Source organism: Tetrao urogallus (assembly GCF_951394365.1).
Source record: "Tetrao urogallus genome assembly, chromosome: 16".
In the NCBI taxonomy this organism is placed as follows: domain Eukaryota; kingdom Metazoa; phylum Chordata; class Aves; order Galliformes; family Phasianidae; genus Tetrao; species Tetrao urogallus.
In genome coordinates, this window is record NC_136829.1 from 1,458,224 (window position 1) to 1,483,471 (window position 25,248).

The window sequence follows — 25,248 nt, forward strand, 5'->3', positions numbered from 1 at the left end:
AATCTTGTAGAACGTTACTAGGGTTTTTTATGTTATCTTGTCAACTATTAAAAGCATCTGTTGCATTTTTATTTCACTTTTTTTCACTGCCAAGGTCACCCGGTTCTAATTCACCATTTCCTTCTCAAAATGACGAGTGATCCCAAAAGAAGCCATTTTTTCTATATGTAAAAAGCATACAGACAACAAGAACACCTGCTTTGGTTCCTCCAAAACATCGCAGAAGTGGCACAACAGTGGCAAAACATCGCAGAAGTGGCACAACAAAAAACTCTTTAGCATTAAATTAAAAAAAAGAAAGTTGGGCAAAGGGAAAAAAGCAGATCAAGCGAGTGGAATCATTCGTTTGGATTCTGGACGACAATCATGAAGTAGTCTTTTTCTGGAAGGGAAAAGAAAAAAAAAACAAATTATTCTCTCATTGTTGATACTTATTCACAAAGAAAAGCATCCCTGGTGCTAAATACAGGGACTTCCAGCTTTGTCTCTTTCTCGTATCTCACTGATACGCTGTCCTGACATTCATCCCCAGTGATCAGAACAGGTTTGACGTGTTGGATCACTTATCTGAGTCTCGTGGTGGAAAAGTCTCACATGCTCAAGAGCCAAATTTAACACCGTTCATCCCTAATAAATGAGAATAACTGACACGTGCAATGACTCAAGCAAACTAGGCAGCGCAAGACAGCGATTTCCCATATCTCACAGCCAGGCTGCTGGACCGAAGGGGTTCCAGCTGCATTTGTTCTGGAGTAATGGTTATTTCTCTTTCCATCTTTCGTATGGAAATGAGAGGATGCACCAGCACAAACCCCAGAGCCTCTCTTCCCCAAGCACTGCTCCGACCAGCTCCTGCACAGCTGCCTGCTGGAGCACCAGCCTCCTTCTTTGCCTCCCCACCAGCAGAATGCCACTACAGCCCAAAGGAACAAAGCTGAGTTCCTGCACCATTAATGCAACTCATCCCTGTTTCATAGCTGGCTGAAATACCGAGGAGTATCTCCAGAAAGAAGGCTGCTGCCACATTCTGTGACCCAGTACAGCTACATGTTAAAATCCTTTCCTCTGAGCCAGAAGTGGAACGAGTACTCACAGGTACTGAGTGAGCCAGCTAGGACAGAAGCCCTCCTGCACTTCACGTACGAAGAGGGAAGGCCCTATGGACGCTGTGACAGCAGGCAGCCGTCGTGGCCACAGGGATCATGAAGTGGTTGAGTTCAAAATTTTTAGTGTAAGGAGGAAAAAAAAAGGCAGAATTGTCACCACGAACTTTTAAAGAGAGCAAACTTTAAGCTTCTCAGGGAGCAAATTAGCAGTGTCCCCTACAATTCTGCTCTCCAGTATCCAGGGGCCCAGGAGAGCTAGTCACTTCTCAAGAAACGCCTTTCAAAAGCCTGGGAGCAGGCAATCCCACTGTGCCATGTGCCAAGCAAGTGGGGCAGCTGGCCTGGCTGAAGAGGGAACACCTGGAACTGGGGCAAAACAAGAAAGCACACAGCATCTGGAAGCAAGGTCTGGTTTCAGAGGGAGAGTACCGAGCTGCAGTTCGGATCTGCAGGGAGAAAACAAGAAAAGCCAAAGCTGTACTTGAGTTGATGCTGAGCAGTGTGGTGTGAGACAACAAAAAGGCTTTTGCAAGTTTGTCAGCAGCAAGAGGAGGCCAAAGGAAAACAGGGGACTGATACTTGGGGTGAAAGGTCACCTCACAGGTGGAGATGTCTAACGCCTTTTCTGCCTCAGTATTTAACAGCAGCAACAGATCTTGGTTTGCCTGGACCTCTGAGTTGGAGGACATCACAGGGGAAGCAGTAACTTTCAATTAGCAGACATTACAATTGTAGGGATGCAGCTGTACCAGCTGAACGGCCATGGTCCATGGAGTTTGGCAGGACTTGCTTCTGAGGGAATTAGCAGATGTTACAGCTAAGTGGCTGGAGCAGCTCAGTGGGAAGGGACCGAGGGCACTGGTGGCAGCAGGCTCAGCAAGAGCCAGCAGTGTGCCCTGGCAGCTGAGAGGCAAACGTTTTGGGGTGTATTACACAAAGCACAACCAACAGTCAAAAGAGGTGATTCTTCCACAATATTTAGCACTGGTGTGGCCTCAGCTTGAACACTGTGTACAGCCCTGGGCTCCACAACATAGCAGGGTTATTGAGGTTCTTGGAAGCATCCTGAGGAGGACACAGAGCAGCAGGAAAACGAGTGCTGTGAGGAGAGCCTGAGGGCACTGGGGTTGCCTGGTCTGAAGAACAGGAGGCTGAGAGGCGGCCTCACTGTGCCCTGCAGCCCCTGAGGAGGGGGAGCAGAGGGAGCAGCTGGGATCTGCTGCTGGGAACCAAGGACAGGACGTGCAGTGATGGTCCAACCTCGTGCCAGTTTCCAATTGAACTATCCCATGTCAATGCATGACACTGGTTTGTAAGTTCAGCACTCAGCTAGGTGAAACTGGTCTCAAAACATTTCCTTCCGACTTTCTGGATTCCATATTGAAAAACGCTAAGCATGAGAGGCTGCAACACGCTGTCAAATGCTAATTAACCATTTCTACTCCGAGAAAATTAAACGAGGAAAGTGATTTCGCAACACTGCGGCATGAAAAAGCAAGCTAAGGTCAGTGATAAAATTTCCAACTGAAGAAAGCAATGAAGGGCAAAGCCTTTGGAAAAGAACAGAGTAGGCAACATGAATAAAAGCAGCATGCAGAACTCATTTCTCAGGCTCACAGCATCTCTACCGCAGAGAAGCCAACAGGTGACTCTGGCAGACCTCACGAGAGAAGTATCTGCTGGGTGCTTTCAGCCTGCTTCCTCTTACCTGGAGCAACCAAGATCTCATTTTTCTTGGAGCGGATCCGCAGGAAGGTGAGGTCATTTTGGGGATCGATGTCTTGCACGATTCTCCTCCCCCTCACGATGAAGTGCTGCAGTAGGGCAACATAGTGAATGGTTGTGGTGTTGTCCATAGTGCTTCTGATAGGAATACCTGCAAGAAGCCACCACGGGGACAGCAAGGGTCAGCAACACAGCTTTTGAACCAACTCCCTCCAGGTATCACCGTATCCAACTGCAGTGGCCAGTGAACCTGAGTATGGGTTAGAGAGCTAAAACAGGGGGGTGGGAGCAGGAGTGCTCTTTTGAAAGCTTACAAGAAGAGCATGAACAGAAATAAGACAGAGAGGTTAAGTTCTGCAACCACAGATGAAGGTGAGAATAACCGCTTCCCTCTACTAACATCAGTGGTTTCCTTTTGCTTTGCCAGTTATTCATCTGAGATGTATAAACAGATAAATAAAAACAAAAATAAGTGTTTTAGGGGGAGAGTGGAAACATCTGCCATGTTTTCTAAGGATTATTTCTAGAAAACATTTGGCTTAAACTGACACACAATTTTAACAGCTGAGCTTAAGTACAGGAAAATCTCTGCTGAGAGAGACATCAACTGCAACTCCTTAAAAAGCACGAGCGGTGTAAGTTATGATCTGAGAAAACAGACTGACAGTACCTTCAGAATTAACAACAATGATTCCTTGCACTCCTCTCTGGCTCTGAATTCGCTTCAGCGTTTCTTCTACCTCAGCCTGCAAAAAACAGCGCAAATCAAAAGATCACAGGTGCTGGTTGCCTTCAACTAAAGCCTCACAACAATGTGCCTGACAGTAAAGATGCACAAAGATGACACACAGACACTGCCTGTACCTTTCCAGAAAGCACTGTGTGCTTTGGTACTATTTTCTCTGCCTGGTCTTTTTAGTTGGTTTCCACTCATTTTGGATATCAGGGGGAAGTTCTTTCCAGAGAGAGTGGTGAGGTGCTGGAGCAGCTGCCCAGAGAGGCTGCGGATGCCCCATCTCTGCAGGTGTTCAAAACCACATTGGATGGAGCCCTGGGCAGCCTGGTCTGGTGCCAGATCTGGAGGTTGGTGGTGCTGCCTGTGGCAGGGGGTTGGAACTCGATGATCCTTAGGCTTTTTTCCAACCCAAGCCATCCTATGATCTGTCTGAGTAATCTTCAGTCGTTTGTGATTACAATCTTGTGCAAACTTGGAACTCTTTTAATTTTACCCTCTCCTCCTCCCAACCCTCCTGCAGCCCCATGAATGAGCTCCTTACTGCTGGCTCACAGAGGGAAGACTTCTTAGACTGCTACAGTATAGGCACAGAGCAAAATCTGTGTACCTACAAATGGAATTCATGAACAAAACAGAATAATGCACGCTCTACATGCAAAACTACCCTCCCTTTTCTCAAACCAGTGCTAAGAGGAATTAAAAACATAAAAAGCAAAAGGAAGAAGTGATCCGTGCTCTTTATTTAGAGTTATTGTCGGTGTAGGGATCACTACTTTGGAAAATCAACTCCCCCAGAGATAAAAGAAAAAAAGATGACTGAAGGCCCAAGCATCAGTTTTTATGTTTTTGATTCCCTGTAAAGGAAACAGAGGCGTGCTGCACATTTCAGATCCTGCAAGACCTGGCACAGAACAAAAGAATCAGCTGAAGTCATGGGAAAGGCCAGAGCTACAGGGGGCACCTGGCAACGGGGCTGCATTTGCCAGGCACCGTGAGTAAACCCCCTGCCCACCTCCCCAGCTGGGAGAGGTGATTTGTGTCAGCAAAAAAAAGCATTAGCTCAGCCTAAGAACTGCCAGCAAACTTCCACGGGGCTTTGGGAGCTTTCAGAGTAATGCAGACTGCTGCTATGATCACACAGCACCACCTGAGCTTGTTTTGACAAAGCAGAATTATTATCCTACACAGAAAAAAAAAAAAAAAAAAAAAAAAAAAAAAAAAAAAAAAAAAAACTTTAATTGCTTTGGCGGAGGCCTTGATTTCTTCTGAATGCTGGACTGCTTCCACTTGGGAGACAAGGAAAGAGAAAAAAAGCCCAGATAACTACAGGGTGTGAAAATGCTGAGTGATAAACAGCGGCTCTGTTCAGACGGAACTCTCTGTTCCATCTGAAAAAACGTCCTGTCTTCTTCATAAATGCATCTGAGCCCAAAGTCATCAAATACCTAAACAGACCTCAACAAATCTGCTTGGGTGCCAAGAAGCATCCAGACAGAACTACGCTGATTTTGAATCTCCTCTACCAACCAGCAGTTAACCCAACTCAGAGGAGGGGGAGCAGCTCTGGCAGCTCACAGCTGTTTGTTCAGGGATGTCTTCCGGAGCTGCACACAGAGGAGACTCCTCCCCAACACCTCACTCAGCCCCTGCCATCCACCAGGCCAACAAAAACATCACCCAGAAAAACATCACGTACTGAATCCGAGCGGCAAACAAAACCTTAATCCCAACATAAGGCTGGGTGATGCAAGAGATAGCATCTGGGAAAGAGATGCGCTCTGTAAAAGGAAATCAGAATCTCCTCCTGTCAGACTCTTACATAAACATACAAGACATACAAGCCGCATATCAGCACGGCAGTTTTGCTTAGAAGGCGTGAGCCACAGTCCCACAGCACTGCGTGTCCCAACGAGCTGCTGCAGTTCTTCACATACAGCTTCCATCCGCACTCCTTTATTTCCACACAGACTGAGCCCTAACGCCACAACCACCTGCCGCAATCTGGACAGGAAGCATCCTGCCACAAATGCACAATTAAAAACCAAAAAAAAAAATAAAAGGATGTTCCGGGTTCCACAGAACATCAGCCTGAAGAAGCCGGTAATTAACACGGCCTTCCCTCCGGCTGTCTCGACCCGCAGCTCGGATGCACAGACGGCCCAGAATCCCCGGCGTTCAGGCACCGCAGCGGAGCAGGGCAGCGCCGCGGCCTCCCCCCGCACGGCTTCGGGCGCTGCCGGCCGCCCCAGCGCCCCGCGGCTCCCCGCGGCTCCCTAGCGACCCCGGCGGCGCAGTTCCCGCCCCAGCAGGCCCGGCCCGCGCTCAGCACCCAAGCCGCGCAGCACGGCCTGAGGAGCGGCCCCGGCCCGACCGCATCACTCACCATCGCGACCCGCCGCCTCAGCGCCCAGTAACGCCCCGCGCGCACGCGCCGCCGGCTCCACCAATCAGCGGGCAGGGCGCGCTGCTGACCCGGAAGCACGCGTTCTGAGAGGGGTCAAGCGCCTCGCCACAGTAACGGTCGGGCCCCGCGGCCGGCCCAGAATCCCCGGCGTTCAGGCACCGCAGCGGAGCAGGGCAGCGCCGCGGCCTCCCCCCGCACGGCTTCGGGCGCTGCCGGCCGCCCCAGCGCCCCGCGGCTCCCAGCCGCTCCCTAGCGATCCCGGCGGCGCAGTTCCCGCCCCAGCAGGCCCGGCCCGCGCTCAGCACCCAAGCCGCGCAGCACGGCCTGAGGAGCGGCCCCGGCCCGACCGCATCACTCACCATCGCGACCCGCCGCCTCAGCGCCCAGTAACGCCCCGCGCGCACGCGCCGCCGGCTCCACCAATCAGAGGGCAGGGCGCGCTGCTGACCCGGAAGCACGCGTTCTGAGAGGGGTCAAGCGCGACGCCGCGGCAACGGTCGGGCCCGGGTAGCCGTACTTCAATCTCATACTAGACCGGCCCTGGCCCTGAAGAGACGCAGCCTGAAGGAACACAGCCTCTCCATCTCTTGCCATAGATGAAGACCTGCCTCTGGCAAGCCCTCCTTGCTTGGAATGCAGCACAAGCCCTTCCCTTCCAGGTGCCTCAGTTCTGCTGCACTGTCCGTGACAGGGAAAGCACGGCCGTGCCACAAAACCGGACGCTGACTCAGTCCGCTGCTTTTGGCACATTGCACAGCTCATTTCAGATGAAGGTCAATAAATATTTACGTAACGCACTGCCCTGAGGACTCTACCTACCAGGAAATCCACCCATGTTTACGTGCAGAGCTCACACAACAGCTGACCTGCCATCCCTGCCCAGTGTTGCAGAGCTCATTCCTGGCCAGGGCACTGCAGGAGCAGCAGCAGCCTCCCACACCTGAAAAGCAGGACAAGGCCTGGAGGCCAGCGCTGCCCTGGGAGCATACATGGGACAGCAGAGTCACAGCAACTGGAAGTGTACACTCAAGTCAGGACAGTTGATCTCTGGTCACACAGCATGGTGCCCCCCTGCTCCAGGTCATGCAGGGTGCATACCAGACCCCACTGCTCAGACAGTGCTACTTCTGCTGGCAACTTCAGGACATCCACAACACCAGTGGGCATCTCCATGTGCCCAGCAAAACACAGAGACTCAGAAAAGCACAAAATCACATCACCATAGGGGATGCCAAGCAAAGAGACATGGCTGCAGCCAGGCGAGTAGAGCCGGGTCTGGGCAGGTGGACGGAGCCTGAAGAACAGAACAGTGCTTGGGCTTCAGCCCCTCAGCCTCTTCTCTTCACTTACAGCCCAGGGGAAAGGGACGCACCTGAAGCTGGCAGCCCACAGCTGGGGCAGTTGTAGTCTTCATTGGGTGGATGGCCAGGTCCAGACAGCGGTGGTGAATGGAGCTCCAGTCACTAGTGGAGTTCCCCAGGGGTCAGTATTGAGACCAGCCCTGTTTAATGGCTTTACAGATGACCCGGGCAAAGCGACTGAGTGCTGAGGGAATGGGACTGTTCAGTCTGGAGAACAGAAGGCTCAAGGGGAGACCTCACCACCCCCTATAGCCCCCTGAAAGGAGGCAGGGGCTCAGCCTCTGCTCCCAGCTGATTAGTGACAGGATCCGAGGGAATGGCCTTAAGCTTTAAGGTTCAGGCTGGATGTTAGGAAAAACTTCTTTTCTGGAAGAATGATGATGCAGTGGCACAAACTGCTTGAGGTGGTGGCAGGGTAACCATCCCTGGAGGTGTTTAAGAAACACAGAGATGTGGCACTGAGGGACAAGGTCAGTGGGCACAGAGGGATGGGCTGGCAGTTGGACTTGATGATCTTAGCAGTCTTTACCAATTATAACGATTCTGTGATTCTGTACCCAGGAAGTATCAGCTCTGATGCTCCAGAAAGGACGGATACGGTACAATCAGACAGGGAAAGAAATCACCAGCTTGTTAAATCCAACCAGAGGTTTTCACACCAGTTGAAGGTAATCGAGCAAAGGCTGTTGTTTCTCACTAAGTTTCAGGGCACCTTTGCTACAAAAAGGCGTAAGGGAGCCAACAGCTCTGCTTCCAGGGAACAGGGGCTGTGTGAAAGGCAGAAGAAGGTGAGAAAGAGAAAGCAGATGTTGAGAGCTTTCCCTTCAACATTAAGGAAAATATTTCCCACGTGGTGTTTGGACTGTGTACACTGTGTTCACATTAAGTGTTCCAGATGAAGGACTGTTTTTTTCTCACTGTTTAATCACAGTTTCACTAGTCCTGGAAAAAGAACAACCAGTTCCTGTGTGACGAGCAGGCTGTCCTCTGCCAGGGCTTTCCTCTGCCTTCTGTTTGACCTTTCCTTCCATCCTTACAACTTGACAATTACAAATCTCTGAGCCAGCAGGAACACACTCCTGTTTCTCAGAAGTGCTCAGGACACTTCAAATTGCTCAAGCAAACAACTGGCATTTTTGACAGAGCTACATTTAGATGCAGCAGAACACACGCATGCATGTACAAAGAGACGGCGGCCGGTCACTGGAGCACGTGGGAGCAGGGAGCTGTGCAGGCACGAGAGCCAGGCAGGAGCTCCTTCCTTTTTCCTTGCAGCCTGTTCCCAAACAACCTTCTGAAGACAAGGGGCATCAGACAGCTCCAAGAGCACAACAAACCCAGCAGGTGAAACAAACAGACGACGCATGGAATGCTGCTGTGTGAGTGCCAGGGCTGCTGATCCTACCGTCAGCAGCACCTCCACCCTGCTGGTTCAGTGGATACTTCACGCTTTTTGTGCAAAGACAATGTTAAATAATCAACAAAATACACGCAGGCTGTACTTTGTATTATTGCTGGCTATTGGTCAGGAGCTTTTGTTTAAAAACAAAAACAAAATAAAAAATGATCAGCATTTGTGGTCTGTATACCTCACTGGCATTTGTCGTCGGCATCTGTTCACCTTCTATCATCCATTCAGCATTTTCGTAAGTGCTGTTAGTCAGCCCCACATCAGCTCACGTCACACAATGCCCTTGGCAAGCAACACAAGCAGATAGAGACAGCCAGGCACCAAAGAGCAGCAGCAAACCTCGCGTCAGGGCTCTCAGCTCTTGCAGCACCATTACATGAACCCTCATATCACGGTGTGCAGACGAGCCAACCCACTGAACAGCCCCAGCTCCAGGCCAAATATGAAGCATAACAGTTATGACAAGCACAGGACGGCACGTGGGACACTCTGTCCATTAGTGGTCTTCCCACTGGTATAAGCATGGCCAGCTCACACTTGGTGAGTCACAGAATCACTGAATGGTTTGGGCTGGAAGGGACCTCAAAGATCACCTATTTCCAGCCCCTTTGCCGTGGGCAGGGCTGCCAACCACTCCATCAGGTTGCCCAGGGCCCCATCCATGGCCGTGGGCACCTCCAGGAACAGGGCAACCCCAGCTCTGGGCAGCAATGCCACTGCTGTATCGCCCTCTCAGAGAAAAACTTTCCCCTGACATTTAATCTGAATCTTCCCTCTAGTTTAAACTGTTCCTCCTTGTCCTCTCACCATCTACCCGCGTAAAAAGTTGATTTTCCTCCTGTTTATAATCTCCCTTTAAATTGTGCAAGGCTGCAATGAGGTCTCCGTGCAGCCTTCCCTCCTCCAGGTGGAACACTCCCAGCTCCCTGGCCTGTCTCCATAGCAGAGGTGCTCCAGCCCTCTGAGCACCTTTGTGTCCTCCTCTGGACCTGCTGCTGCAGCTCCGTGCCCTTCCTGTGCCAGCAGCCTCACGGCTGGATGCAGTACGGAGGTGGGGTCTCACAGGGACAGAGCGGAGATGGACAATCCCCTTTCTCACCCCGCTGCCACCTGGTGAAGGCTGCTCTTCAGTTCCATGCGCCGCTCTCCCTGCTTGCTGCCTTTCCTGTACGAGAAGTACGCTGCCAGAAGTGAAGGCAAACTCCCAGAAAACCGCACCTGGGATGGGAGCATTCAGCCCAAAGATGCTCTCCTCATAGGAAGCACCGCAGGGTCAGCAGGCGGCCGCACATGGGCTGCAGCCAGGACACCCCATTCCTGTGACACAGACCACAGCTTCATTCTGGGAACTGTTCTGGACTCCTACCACGGATCTGACTAAGCAGAATGCAGCTCCCTCAGCATCCACGGGCAGGTTTGTACATGGCAGCTGAGGGGCTCCGTCAGACCTCACCTCCAACCCAAAGACACTGCCACAGACACAGCAGGGAGCACAACCCCCAGCAGGCACCCCCAGGGGTGCGTATCAGGCACTGGGAGCGCCCCGTGCCTCAGCTCTGTACTCGAGTCCTCAACAAGAACTCACAGAAATCCAGAAAATGTATTCAGAATGGACCCAAGACAAAGCAGACGAGCATGCAGAAGAAACTCGATGGAAAAACAAGTCTCAACACTACAAGAATGGGGAAAACGGGCACAAAGAACAGCAGAGCCTCAGCTCAGGGCAGTGGGCCAAGGCCTCACCAAGCCACGTGCTGTGACACCGGAGCCTGGGCGGCTCTTGTAAACAGCCACACTCTGACTCTGCCTTTTCTGCTCCTTTGGAGCCGTTCCACTTCTCTACAGCTTCGCGGCCTCACAAACAGAGCCGTTCTGAGGGTGCAGTGGCACTGGAAATATTTTCCATCGGCTCTCTCCAACGGCACTGTAAACAATTGCTTCCTGCTCCCGTTGTGCAATGAGCTGAAGATGAAAACAAGCCATGTTTACTTTCTCCAGCGATCCCAGCCCTGACCCAAAGCGGCCTCCTCGTCCTCCTCCTCCCGCTGAGCTCTGCAGATCAGCTGGGAGCCAAAGGGCAGAGGATGGCGCAGACACCCGCGGCTCTCACAGCACCCAACTCCCTCTCCCCCTTTTCCCTCCGGGTCTATTTTAATCCTGCTCTCCTTCAGTCACTCGGAGCCTCGAGTTTTGTTTTCCTCCAGTCTGAGCAATGCACAAAAGCAAAGCAGACTCCTCCCGCTCCATTCCCACCAGCTCAGCAGCAGGCGGTTACTAAGGGTGTCATTTAGGGTGCTGCTGCTCATAATAAAAAGCTTCTGAGAAGGGCTACGGGTCGCTGGGCTCAGCCGCCCGGCCGGCAAAGGTCACAAGCAGCAGCAGCTCCAGCAGCCCGCACTGCCGGGCCCGGCACAGCGCTGCGCCCCGTGCGGGAACCGCCGCCTCATCGGAGATTTCCCACCGCCTCCATTCAGCAAAACGCCGCTTTCCAGGCGAGCGCGGAACCCGCCGGGCCTCGGCAGCGCGGCACGGCGCCCTCGGCGAGCCGGGCGGGGGCACCGGGGCGATTTGCGAAGAGGCGAGCGGCCTCCGGCAGCCCAAAGGACCGCGGCGTGAGCGGCTGGGCCCGCCGGCCCGCCCCGCACGACACGCAGCGGGCCGAGCGCGGATCCGGGCGGCACAACGATGGGAAACGAGGGCAGCGCGGTGCGCTCTGCGGGTTGCGCTCAGCGCCGCGAGGAGAAGGAGCCGGAGGGCACAGCCCGGCCGGAGGGCACAGCCCGCCCCGCGGCACCGCGCGGCCCCGGCCTCGCCTCACCCGCCGAGCGCCGCGCTCCCTCCCCGCCCGCCCGCCCGCTCGCCCGCTCGCTCACCGAAGGTGCGGCGCTGCTTGAAGGGCCGGTCCGAAGGCATGGCGGCGGCCGGGCCGGAGCGCAGGTGCCGGCGGCGGCTCCGTATGGCGCGGCTGCGCGGGCTGCGGCGGAGCGGGCGGTGACGTCACCGCGGCAGGCGGGGCGGCGGAGGGCCGTGACGTCACCGTGACGTGCCTGCGGAGGGGCGGTGCCGCCTGTCCCGCTCTGATTACCTCAGAGTAATTAATACTCATCTGAGCTGAATCTCCCCTCTCGTAGTTAAAGCCACCCCCCCGTCCCACCACTCTGTGCCCATGGGTGAAGCCCCCATCCGCTCTGCTTATTGCCCCTCGCACCCTGGAGCGGCCCATCCTGCTGTCTCACCCCGCTGCGCATGCTGCCTGCGTGCCTGGAAGACCAAATCACACCTACAAATAGAGCGGGCTGTTTCTAGAGCTGTGAATGAATCAAACCCAGCAGCAAACAGCGACAATGTTTTGCAGAGAGCCACGCTTAACGTCCCCATGAAGGCATGCTGCAATGAAAGCTGTGTTATGAAACAACGCCCTGTGGTGTACGACAGGCTGTGGAAACAGGCAGACATGGAACACATCCCTGCTTCAAAGAGACATAAAGGCTTCCATGCATCTTTTAAAAATGCTCTGATTATCAAAAGGGTCCTTTTCATCAAAAAATGCAGAAGTGAAAGTTGCAGTACTGAGATAAAGCAAGCGGACTGACATTACAGACTGCAGGCTGACACGAGGAACTTGTTACTGTTATTAACCTGCTAAGCACTAACCATTTTTGATGAGGAACAGATGGACAGACCGACCCGGCGGGATCAAACCAGCTGCAGCAAGCCGTCCTGCAGCAACACAGGACCAACAGCCAGCTTTATACATGCTAGCATTCCTGCAGGGTGAGCCCCACTGGTGATAAGCACTCTGCACGTTTGTGACTCTACGGAAGCTCCCTGAGGAATGCTGTCGTGCTGCTGAAGTATATTTCTGCTGACACAGACCGTGATGATGCTCAGACTTCTGCAGCGATGGTTCTGTCAGAGCTCAGCGCCCCGCAGCCCCGCACACACAGCTCTGCTCAGGGCTAACCAACGGGCAGCCTGCCCTGCTGGAGGCCTTGCCTTCATTCCCTTCAGCTGTGCCTAGCAAAAGCTTTAATAAAGACAAGGTAAACAGATGTCCTGTATGTGAAAGAAGTGCTGCTCAATCACAGCGTATCTCAGGCAGACAAATAGCTGCTGAAAGATCCATATGTCCATAGCAGGCGAAAGACCTGTCTGAAGATCCACAGGTGTTTCCACTAGTCTGTCTTTTGCGATCCTTTAGGTGTTATCACCTCCGTTCCTCTGCCAAGTCCTTATCTCAGTAGGAGGCTGGGCCTCAAGTGCTGCTGCTTGCAGCGCAGAGCCGTAACTCAAACCCCTTTCATCAGCTTGTTAACGCATCAGGGTTTGTTTGCTCAGTCTTTGCAGCAAGTGCTTCCTCTGCCTTCAGAGGGATCCGTTCCCCAAAGACAGCAAGTCAGGCCATTCTGCAGTTGTAACACAGAACAGCTCAAAGCCACAGTCTTTGAGTCAGTGTTCTCTGTTTTCAGGCTACGAAAAAGAGCCTAGAACCATAATGCATATTCTTCTGTCTTCTTCAATTTGCTGTTGTCTGTAGTTTTACCTGAATGTCAGTAATTCCCATGACTGACTAGGCCCAGGCGCAGCAAACACAGGTAAGCAGCAAAACATCACCCAGACTCTTTCCTGGCCTTCACTTTTCTACAGCCAACCTTACTGAAGACCTCCCTGACACCTATGCAGAGCAATTCCTTCCTGTCAGATCTCTGGGGCTCTTCTGATGCTCCAGATCCAAGAAGCTTTATCTCCATAATACGTATGTTATGTGTATATATACATATATATGCACATGTATATGTAATACTTTAAAAGAGAGTATTGTTCTTCACCTCGATCCACCCTGCTTGAAAAATAAAAATGAAACAACTTTGATTCACCTGGTGTAAAATTGGCAATAGCATAACATAAACAAGGCCCTGCCCTCACCAGCTGGATGTGGCACCCCAAAATCAGCTTCAAGACCCTTTTATTCAAGTTCCTCAATATATTCAAAGTCAGATAGGGAACAGCACCTTGGAACACACACGCACACATATATAATCAATTTCACTGGAAGTTTATAGTCTCATTTTCGGCCTCAAGGCAATGCAGAAAGCATGCATGATCTTCGTTGTTCAATTGGCTGCCTACAGGCTCCTAGGGGAAAACAAACATCCCTCTGTCCTAAAGGCAGACAGGATACAGATAGGATAGCAGGATAGTTACCTTAAGGAAGAGTCAAATAGAATGCTGGGCACCAAAAACTCTTCGGCACTAAGAGTAGCAGTCGCACCTCCCAGGGAAAGCGAAAACACACCAGCAGGTCACAGCCTGCAGGGAAACGTTTCTCCGGCCACAAACAATAAAAAATAAAGGAAACAACTGAAGACATATTTTTCTTCTGCCTTGCCTCATTATTCAGATATTATCCAGAGCTTCCAGCTTGCTGGAAGTAATTTTCTGGAGACAATATTTAATTAAATTGTAACAGATGGCATGTTTCATGTAAGCTGCTGTGTATCAAATCAAAATTAAATAATAAAAGTCAGCGTACGCGTGCTATGTGAGTTAGACTTCTGACCTAGGAGATGGATGTTTACATTAATCACTGCTTGGCACAGAACCTGACTGCAGGGAGGCACCAGTTTGCTGTGGTCAGACATCTGATGGGAGAAACAGTTCACGAACTGAGCAGCAGCCAACCCTGAGTCACAGTGATGACAGCCGAGATGCTCAAAATATGAGCAAGTTCTTAAAATACCAAAGAATATGGACAGGCAGGTGCTGCAGGACTGACCATAGGAGCGATTTCAAGTTAGGATTTCTGTTCTCTTCCGAAAACATTTCTGGCTTTTACGGTCAAAAACACCATCTAAAAAAATAGAAACGGTCTGTAAATCAACGCCCAAGTCTGAAAACACATTATAAAATGCTGAACATTCAGGTGACCTTTGCTGCTTAGTCACCACATACACACCACAGAACTTTCTGCTCTGAAATGCAGAAAAGCGTCCAAACCAACACCAACGTTTTTACTAACAGACTCCAAAACTTTACTGCAGCCAATTGCCCGGTTGATCCCATAACCTGCTGAGATCACACAGATTCTAATTCTGTTCCCAGGTGTAAAACCAGGCACTAACCAGGCATTACCCCGTGTCCCCAGCACTGCCTGTAGCTTCCAGAAGGCAGATCTGAACACAGGCTGGGCACTTCTGCTAACACGGATTTGTCAGGCAGGAGCAACCCCTCGCCAGCACAAGCAGCAGCATCCCCCAGTAAGGCTGCAGTTACTGAACCAAGGGAAATCCTTTCGTGCTGATAAAACTGCCATCACATAACTTCTAGGTCAGAGGGGTGAAAAGGAGGGAGCCCAGCAGGCAAGATGGAACAGCTCACTGCACAGCCCTCCCATCCCATGGGACAGAGCAGCCTGGGGAGGAACAGGGCTCTCGGAGTGCTGCACGCTGCTGATGCCGCCCCCAGTACTGAGCTGAGCACACAGAGGAAGTGCAGCACAAGACAATATGCATCATTTTTTAATGTGGGCTGCGGCATTCTGCAGAGCGCAAGGACATTTCAGTACAAGGCAGAGCTGTGTCTGCCACATGGGACAAACTGGTGACACAAACACCGGGCACAAATTCTTCAACTCTGCATGCAGTTACAAGACCTTTTCAAGGCTACAGAGAAACATTTTCTTTATTATTTCGGAGGAACCAGATAACATTTTTATCTTCAACAACATGCACAGAAAAATGACGAGAGCAAGGATCAGATGAAAGCAGCTCCTGAACTGCGACAGCTGAGAGCTCCAACAGAGCCTCGATGTCTGCATTCAGGCACAGCACCTCTGTTGCTGCCTGAGACAACAAAGAGACGCGATGGAAAAACACTCCAACCTCTGAGGCAATTATAAGCATGTAGCACATGTATTTTCAGTGAATCACTGTTCAGAGAAAGCAGCAGAGAGGTAAAACGCCCTACAAAGGTTCTACTTTTTGAAGGAAAAAAAACAAAAAACAATTGTGACAATAATTGAATTCCTTACAAGACAAGGAAAAACAAGACAAAAGCCATCACTGATGACACTTTTTAAATTTAATATGACCAGACTTTTACAAGTAACTTATAAAATAAGAGAGAACAACAGGACAGGAAGGTTTCATATTTAGTCATTCAAAAGTAATAGTGTAAGAGCTCAGCTCTAATAATGGCGACAGGATCAAGGAAATGTACAGAGAATAATCTTGTAGAACGTTACTAGGGTTTTTTATGTTATCTTGTCAACTATTAAAAGCATCTGTTGCATTTTTATTTCACTTTTTTTCACTGCCAAGGTCACCCGGTTCTAATTCACCATTTCCTTCTCAAAATGACGAGTGATCCCAAAAGAAGCCATTTTTTCTATATGTAAAAAGCATACAGACAACAAGAACACCTGCTTTGGTTCCTCCAAAACATCGCAGAAGTGGCACAACAGTGGCAAAACATCGCAGAAGTGGCACAACAGTGGCAAAACATCGCAGAAGTGGCACAACAAAAAACTCTTTAGCATTAAATTAAAAAAAAGAAAGTTGGGCAAAGGGAAAAAAGCAGATCAAGCGAGTGGAATCATTCGTTTGGATTCTGGACGACAATCATGAAGTAGTCTTTTTCTGGAAGGGAAAAGAAAAAAAAAACAAATTATTCTCTCATTGTTGATACTTATTCACAAAGAAAAGCATCCCTGGTGCTAAATACAGGGACTTCCAGCTTTGTCTCTTTCTCGTATCTCACTGATACGCTGTCCTGACATTCATCCCCAGTGATCAGAACAGGTTTGACGTGTTGGATCACTTATCTGAGTCTCGTGGTGGAAAAGTCTCACATGCTCAAGAGCCAAATTTAACACCGTTCATCCCTAATAAATGAGAATAACTGACACGTGCAATGACTCAAGCAAACTAGGCAGCGCAAGACAGCGATTTCCCATATCTCACAGCCAGGCTGCTGGACCGAAGGGGTTCCAGCTGCATTTGTTCTGGAGTAATGGTTATTTCTCTTTCCATCTTTCGTATGGAAATGAGAGGATGCACCAGCACAAACCCCAGAGCCTCTCTTCCCCAAGCACTGCTCCGACCAGCTCCTGCACAGCTGCCTGCTGGAGCACCAGCCTCCTTCTTTGCCTCCCCACCAGCAGAATGCCACTACAGCCCAAAGGAACAAAGCTGAGTTCCTGCACCATTAATGCAACTCATCCCTGTTTCATAGCTGGCTGAAATACCGAGGAGTATCTCCAGAAAGAAGGCTGCTGCCACATTCTGTGACCCAGTACAGCTACATGTTAAAATCCTTTCCTCTGAGCCAGAAGTGGAACGAGTACTCACAGGTACTGAGTGAGCCAGCTAGGACAGAAGCCCTCCTGCACTTCACGTACGAAGAGGGAAGGCCCTATGGACGCTGTGACAGCAGGCAGCCGTCGTGGCCACAGGGATCATGAAGTGGTTGAGTTCAAAATTTTTAGTGTAAGGAGGAAAAAAAAAGGCAGAATTGTCACCACGAACTTTTAAAGAGAGCAAACTTTAAGCTTCTCAGGGAGCAAATTAGCAGTGTCCCCTACAATTCTGCTCTCCAGTATCCAGGGGCCCAGGAGAGCTAGTCACTTCTCAAGAAACGCCTTTCAAAAGCCTGGGAGCAGGCAATCCCACTGTGCCATGTGCCAAGCAAGTGGGGCAGCTGGCCTGGCTGAAGAGGGAACACCTGGAACTGGGGCAAAACAAGAAAGCACACAGCATCTGGAAGCAAGGTCTGGTTTCAGAGGGAGAGTACCGAGCTGCAGTTCGGATCTGCAGGGAGAAAACAAGAAAAGCCAAAGCTGTACTTGAGTTGATGCTGAGCAGTGTGGTGTGAGACAACAAAAAGGCTTTTGCAAGTTTGTCAGCAGCAAGAGGAGGCCAAAGGAAAACAGGGGACTGATACTTGGGGTGAAAGGTCACCTCACAGGTGGAGATGTCTAACGCCTTTTCTGCCTCAGTATTTAACAGCAGCAACAGATCTTGGTTTGCCTGGACCTCTGAGTTGGAGGACATCACAGGGGAAGCAGTAACTTTCAATTAGCAGACATTACAATTGTAGGGATGCAGCTGTACCAGCTGAACGGCCATGGTCCATGGAGTTTGGCAGGACTTGCTTCTGAGGGAATTAGCAGATGTTACAGCTAAGTGGCTGGAGCAGCTCAGTGGGAAGGGACCGAGGGCACTGGTGGCAGCAGGCTCAGCAAGAGCCAGCAGTGTGCCCTGGCAGCTGAGAGGCAAACGTTTTGGGGTGTATTACACAAAGCACAACCAACAGTCAAAAGAGGTGATTCTTCCACAATATTTAGCACTGGTGTGGCCTCAGCTTGAACACTGTGTACAGCCCTGGGCTCCACAACATAGCAGGGTTATTGAGGTTCTTGGAAGCATCCTGAGGAGGACACAGAGCAGCAGGAAAACGAGTGCTGTGAGGAGAGCCTGAGGGCACTGGGGTTGCCTGGTCTGAAGAACAGGAGGCTGAGAGGCGGCCTCACTGTGCCCTGCAGCCCCTGAGGAGGGGGAGCAGAGGGAGCAGCTGGGATCTGCTGCTGGGAACCAAGGACAGGACGTGCAGTGATGGTCCAACCTCGTGCCAGTTTCCAATTGAACTATCCCATGTCAATGCATGACACTGGTTTGTAAGTTCAGCACTCAGCTAGGTGAAACTGGTCTCAAAACATTTCCTTCCGACTTTCTGGATTCCATATTGAAAAACGCTAAGCATGAGAGGCTGCAACACGCTGTCAAATGCTAATTAACCATTTCTACTCCGAGAAAATTAAACGAGGAAAGTGATTTCGCAACACTGCGGCATGAAAAAGCAAGCTAAGGTCAGTGATAAAATTTCCAACTGAAGAAAGCAATGAAGGGCAAAGCCTTTGGAAAAGAACAGAGTAGGCAACATGAATAAAAGCAGCATGCAGAACTCATTTCTCAGGCTCACAGCATCTCTACCGCAGAGAAGCCAACAGGTGACTCTGGCAGACCTCACGAGAGAAGTATCTGCTGGGTGCTTTCAGCCTGCTTCCTCTTACCTGGAGCAACCAAGATCTCATTTTTCTTGGAGCGGATCCGCAGGAAGGTGAGGTCATTTTGGGGATCGATGTCTTGCACGATTCTCCTCCCCCTCACGATGAAGTGCTGCAGTAGGGCAACATAGTGAATGGTTGTGGTGTTGTCCATAGTGCTTCTGATAGGAATACCTGCAAGAAGCCACCACGGGGACAGCAAGGGTCAGCAACACAGCTTTTGAACCAACTCCCTCCAGGTATCACCGTATCCAACTGCAGTGGCCAGTGAACCTGAGTATGGGTTAGAGAGCTAAAACAGGGGGGTGGGAGCAGGAGTGCTCTTTTGAAAGCTTACAAGAAGAGCATGAACAGAAATAAGACAGAGAGGTTAAGTTCTGCAACCACAGATGAAGGTGAGAATAACCGCTTCCCTCTACTAACATCAGTGGTTTCCTTTTGCTTTGCCAGTTATTCATCTGAGATGTATAAACAGATAAATAAAAACAAAAATAAGTGTTTTAGGGGGAGAGTGGAAACATCTGCCATGTTTTCTAAGGATTATTTCTAGAAAACATTTGGCTTAAACTGACACACAATTTTAACAGCTGAGCTTAAGTACAGGAAAATCTCTGCTGAGAGAGACATCAACTGCAACTCCTTAAAAAGCACGAGCGGTGTAAGTTATGATCTGAGAAAACAGACTGACAGTACCTTCAGAATTAACAACAATGATTCCTTGCACTCCTCTCTGGCTCTGAATTCGCTTCAGCGTTTCTTCTACCTCAGCCTGCAAAAAACAGCGCAAATCAAAAGATCACAGGTGCTGGTTGCCTTCAACTAAAGCCTCACAACAATGTGCCTGACAGTAAAGATGCACAAAGATGACACACAGACACTGCCTGTACCTTTCCAGAAAGCACTGTGTGCTTTGGTACTATTTTCTCTGCCTGGTCTTTTTAGTTGGTTTCCACTCATTTTGGATATCAGGGGGAAGTTCTTTCCAGAGAGAGTGGTGAGGTGCTGGAGCAGCTGCCCAGAGAGGCTGCGGATGCCCCATCTCTGCAGGTGTTCAAAACCACATTGGATGGAGCCCTGGGCAGCCTGGTCTGGTGCCAGATCTGGAGGTTGGTGGTGCTGCCTGTGGCAGGGGGTTGGAACTCGATGATCCTTAGGCTTTTTTCCAACCCAAGCCATCCTATGATCTGTCTGAGTAATCTTCAGTCGTTTGTGATTACAATCTTGTGCAAACTTGGAACTCTTTTAATTTTACCCTCTCCTCCTCCCAACCCTCCTGCAGCCCCATGAATGAGCTCCTTACTGCTGGCTCACAGAGGGAAGACTTCTTAGACTGCTACAGTATAGGCACAGAGCAAAATCTGTGTACCTACAAATGGAATTCATGAACAAAACAGAATAATGCACGCTCTACATGCAAAACTACCCTCCCTTTTCTCAAACCAGTGCTAAGAGGAATTAAAAACATAAAAAGCAAAAGGAAGAAGTGATCCGTGCTCTTTATTTAGAGTTATTGTCGGTGTAGGGATCACTACTTTGGAAAATCAACTCCCCCAGAGATAAAAGAAAAAAAGATGACTGAAGGCCCAAGCATCAGTTTTTATGTTTTTGATTCCCTGTAAAGGAAACAGAGGCGTGCTGCACATTTCAGATCCTGCAAGACCTGGCACAGAACAAAAGAATCAGCTGAAGTCATGGGAAAGGCCAGAGCTACAGGGGGCACCTGGCAACGGGGCTGCATTTGCCAGGCACCGTGAGTAAACCCCCTGCCCACCTCCCCAGCTGGGAGAGGTGATTTGTGTCAGCAAAAAAAAGCATTAGCTCAGCCTAAGAACTGCCAGCAAACTTCCACGGGGCTTTGGGAGCTTTCAGAGTAATGCAGACTGCTGCTATGATCACACAGCACCACCTGAGCTTGTTTTGACAAAGCAGAATTATTATCCTACACAGAAAAAAAAAAAAAAAAAAAAAAAAAAAAAAAAAAAACAAAAAACTTTAATTGCTTTGGCGGAGGCCTTGATTTCTTCTGAATGCTGGACTGCTTCCACTTGGGAGACAAGGAAAGAGAAAAAAAGCCCAGATAACTACAGGGTGTGAAAATGCTGAGTGATAAACAGCGGCTCTGTTCAGACGGAACTCTCTGTTCCATCTGAAAAAACGTCCTGTCTTCTTCATAAATGCATCTGAGCCCAAAGTCATCAAATACCTAAACAGACCTCAACAAATCTGCTTGGGTGCCAAGAAGCATCCAGACAGAACTACGCTGATTTTGAATCTCCTCTACCAACCAGCAGTTAACCCAACTCAGAGGAGGGGGAGCAGCTCTGGCAGCTCACAGCTGTTTGTTCAGGGATGTCTTCCGGAGCTGCACACAGAGGAGACTCCTCCCCAACACCTCACTCAGCCCCTGCCATCCACCAGGCCAACAAAAACATCACCCAGAAAAACATCACGTACTGAATCCGAGCGGCAAACAAAACCTTAATCCCAACATAAGGCTGGGTGATGCAAGAGATAGCATCTGGGAAAGAGATGCGCTCTGTAAAAGGAAATCAGAATCTCCTCCTGTCAGACTCTTACATAAACATACAAGACATACAAGCCGCATATCAGCACGGCAGTTTTGCTTAGAAGGCGTGAGCCACAGTCCCACAGCACTGCGTGTCCCAACGAGCTGCTGCAGTTCTTCACATACAGCTTCCATCCGCACTCCTTTATTTCCACACAGACTGAGCCCTAACGCCACAACCACCTGCCGCAATCTGGACAGGAAGCATCCTGCCACAAATGCACAATTAAAAACCAAAAAAAAAAATAAAAGGATGTTCCGGGTTCCACAGAACATCAGCCTGAAGAAGCCGGTAATTAACACGGCCTTCCCTCCGGCTGTCTCGACCCGCAGCTCGGATGCACAGACGGCCCAGAATCCCCGGCGTTCAGGCACCGCAGCGGAGCAGGGCAGCGCCGCGGCCTCCCCCCGCACGGCTTCGGGCGCTGCCGGCCGCCCCAGCGCCCCGCGGCTCCCCGCGGCTCCCTAGCGACCCCGGCGGCGCAGTTCCCGCCCCAGCAGGCCCGGCCCGCGCTCAGCACCCAAGCCGCGCAGCACGGCCTGAGGAGCGGCCCCGGCCCGACCGCATCACTCACCATCGCGACCCGCCGCCTCAGCGCCCAGTAACGCCCCGCGCGCACGCGCCGCCGGCTCCACCAATCAGCGGGCAGGGCGCGCTGCTGACCCGGAAGCACGCGTTCTGAGAGGGGTCAAGCGCCTCGCCACAGTAACGGTCGGGCCCCGCGGCCGGCCCAGAATCCCCGGCGTTCAGGCACCGCAGCGGAGCAGGGCAGCGCCGCGGCCTCCCCCCGCACGGCTTCGGGCGCTGCCGGCCGCCCCAGCGCCCCGCGGCTCCCAGCCGCTCCCTAGCGATCCCGGCGGCGCAGTTCCCGCCCCAGCAGGCCCGGCCCGCGCTCAGCACCCAAGCCGCGCAGCACGGCCTGAGGAGCGGCCCCGGCCCGACCGCATCACTCACCATCGCGACCCGCCGCCTCAGCGCCCAGTAACGCCCCGCGCGCACGCGCCGCCGGCTCCACCAATCAGAGGGCAGGGCGCGCTGCTGACCCGGAAGCACGCGTTCTGAGAGGGGTCAAGCGCGACGCCGCGGCAACGGTCGGGCCCGGGTAGCCGTACTTCAATCTCATACTAGACCGGCCCTGGCCCTGAAGAGACGCAGCCTGAAGGAACACAGCCTCTCCATCTCTTGCCATAGATGAAGACCTGCCTCTGGCAAGCCCTCCTTGCTTGGAATGCAGCACAAGCCCTTCCCTTCCAGGTGCCTCAGTTCTGCTGCACTGTCCGTGACAGGGAAAGCACGGCCGTGCCACAAAACCGGACGCTGACTCAGTCCGCTGCTTTTGGCACATTGCACAGCTCATTTCAGATGAAGGTCAATAAATATTTACGTAACGCACTGCCCTGAGGACTCTACCTACCAGGAAATCCACCCATGTTTACGTGCAGAGCTCACACAACAGCTGACCTGCCATCCCTGCCCAGTGTTGCAGAGCTCATTCCTGGCCAGGGCACTGCAGGAGCAGCAGCAGCCTCCCACACCTGAAAAGCAGGACAAGGCCTGGAGGCCAGCGCTGCCCTGGGAGCATACATGGGACAGCAGAGTCACAGCAACTGGAAGTGTACACTCAAGTCAGGACAGTTGATCTCTGGTCACACAGCATGGTGCCCCCCTGCTCCAGGTCATGCAGGGTGCATACCAGACCCCACTGCTCAGACAGTGCTACTTCTGCTGGCAACTTCAGGACATCCACAACACCAGTGGGCATCTCCATGTGCCCAGCAAAACACAGAGACTCAGAAAAGCACAAAATCACATCACCATAGGGGATGCCAAGCAAAGAGACATGGCTGCAGCCAGGCGAGTAGAGCCGGGTCTGGGCAGGTGGACGGAGCCTGAAGAACAGAACAGTGCTTGGGCTTCAGCCCCTCAGCCTCTTCTCTTCACTTACAGCCCAGGGGAAAGGGACGCACCTGAAGCTGGCAGCCCACAGCTGGGGCAGTTGTAGTCTTCATTGGGTGGATGGCCAGGTCCAGACAGCGGTGGTGAATGGAGCTCCAGTCACTAGTGGAGTTCCCCAGGGGTCAGTATTGAGACCAGCCCTGTTTAATGGCTTTACAGATGACCCGGGCAAAGCGACTGAGTGCTGAGGGAATGGGACTGTTCAGTCTGGAGAACAGAAGGCTCAAGGGGAGACCTCACCACCCCCTATAGCCCCCTGAAAGGAGGCAGGGGCTCAGCCTCTGCTCCCAGCTGATTAGTGACAGGATCCGAGGGAATGGCCTTAAGCTTTAAGGTTCAGGCTGGATGTTAGGAAAAACTTCTTTTCTGGAAGAATGATGATGCAGTGGCACAAACTGCTTGAGGTGGTGGCAGGGTAACCATCCCTGGAGGTGTTTAAGAAACACAGAGATGTGGCACTGAGGGACAAGGTCAGTGGGCACAGAGGGATGGGCTGGCAGTTGGACTTGATGATCTTAGCAGTCTTTACCAATTATAACGATTCTGTGATTCTGTACCCAGGAAGTATCAGCTCTGATGCTCCAGAAAGGACGGATACGGTACAATCAGACAGGGAAAGAAATCACCAGCTTGTTAAATCCAACCAGAGGTTTTCACACCAGTTGAAGGTAATCGAGCAAAGGCTGTTGTTTCTCACTAAGTTTCAGGGCACCTTTGCTACAAAAAGGCGTAAGGGAGCCAACAGCTCTGCTTCCAGGGAACAGGGGCTGTGTGAAAGGCAGAAGAAGGTGAGAAAGAGAAAGCAGATGTTGAGAGCTTTCCCTTCAACATTAAGGAAAATATTTCCCACGTGGTGTTTGGACTGTGTACACTGTGTTCACATTAAGTGTTCCAGATGAAGGACTGTTTTTTTCTCACTGTTTAATCACAGTTTCACTAGTCCTGGAAAAAGAACAACCAGTTCCTGTGTGACGAGCAGGCTGTCCTCTGCCAGGGCTTTCCTCTGCCTTCTGTTTGACCTTTCCTTCCATCCTTACAACTTGACAATTACAAATCTCTGAGCCAGCAGGAACACACTCCTGTTTCTCAGAAGTGCTCAGGACACTTCAAATTGCTCAAGCAAACAACTGGCATTTTTGACAGAGCTACATTTAGATGCAGCAGAACACACGCATGCATGTACAAAGAGACGGCGGCCGGTCACTGGAGCACGTGGGAGCAGGGAGCTGTGCAGGCACGAGAGCCAGGCAGGAGCTCCTTCCTTTTTCCTTGCAGCCTGTTCCCAAACAACCTTCTGAAGACAAGGGGCATCAGACAGCTCCAAGAGCACAACAAACCCAGCAGGTGAAACAAACAGACGACGCATGGAATGCTGCTGTGTGAGTGCCAGGGCTGCTGATCCTACCGTCAGCAGCACCTCCACCCTGCTGGTTCAGTGGATACTTCACGCTTTTTGTGCAAAGACAATGTTAAATAATCAACAAAATACACGCAGGCTGTATTTTGTATTATTGCTGGCTATTGGTCAGGAGCTTTTGTTTAAAAACAAAAACAAAATAAAAAATGATCAGCATTTGTGGTCTGTATACCTCACTGGCATTTGTCGTCGGCATCTGTTCACCTTCTATCATCCATTCAGCATTTTCGTAAGTGCTGTTAGTCAGCCCCACATCAGCTCACGTCACACAATGCCCTTGGCAAGCAACACAAGCAGATAGAGACAGCCAGGCACCAAAGAGCAGCAGCAAACCTCGCGTCAGGGCTCTCAGCTCTTGCAGCACCATTACATGAACCCTCATATCACGGTGTGCAGACGAGCCAACCCACTGAACAGCCCCAGCTCCAGGCCAAATATGAAGCATAACAGTTATGACAAGCACAGGACGGCACGTGGGACACTCTGTCCATTAGTGGTCTTC

The 25,248-nt window shown here is 51.2% G+C and overlaps 2 protein-coding genes across 2 annotated transcripts; both read right to left on the minus strand.

The window, feature by feature from the left end:
* Positions 1 to 338: 338 nt before the first annotated feature.
* On the minus strand, positions 339 to 5,953 carry LOC306952784 (dynein light chain roadblock-type 1-like; the record flags this gene model as incomplete). Its single annotated transcript, XM_079543540.1, has 4 exons — positions 339 to 382; positions 2,815 to 2,982; positions 3,502 to 3,577; positions 5,939 to 5,953. 4 exons carry the CDS (start codon positions 5,951 to 5,953, stop codon positions 339 to 341), a joined length of 303 nt encoding a protein of 100 aa, XP_079399666.1.
* Positions 5,954 to 16,242: 10,289 nt separating this feature from the next.
* On the minus strand, positions 16,243 to 21,950 carry LOC306952785 (dynein light chain roadblock-type 1-like; the record flags this gene model as incomplete). Its single annotated transcript, XM_079543541.1, has 4 exons — positions 16,243 to 16,380; positions 18,813 to 18,980; positions 19,500 to 19,575; positions 21,936 to 21,950. 4 exons carry the CDS (start codon positions 21,948 to 21,950, stop codon positions 16,337 to 16,339), a joined length of 303 nt encoding a protein of 100 aa, XP_079399667.1. The 3' UTR covers positions 16,243 to 16,336.
* Positions 21,951 to 25,248: the final 3,298 nt, after the last annotated feature.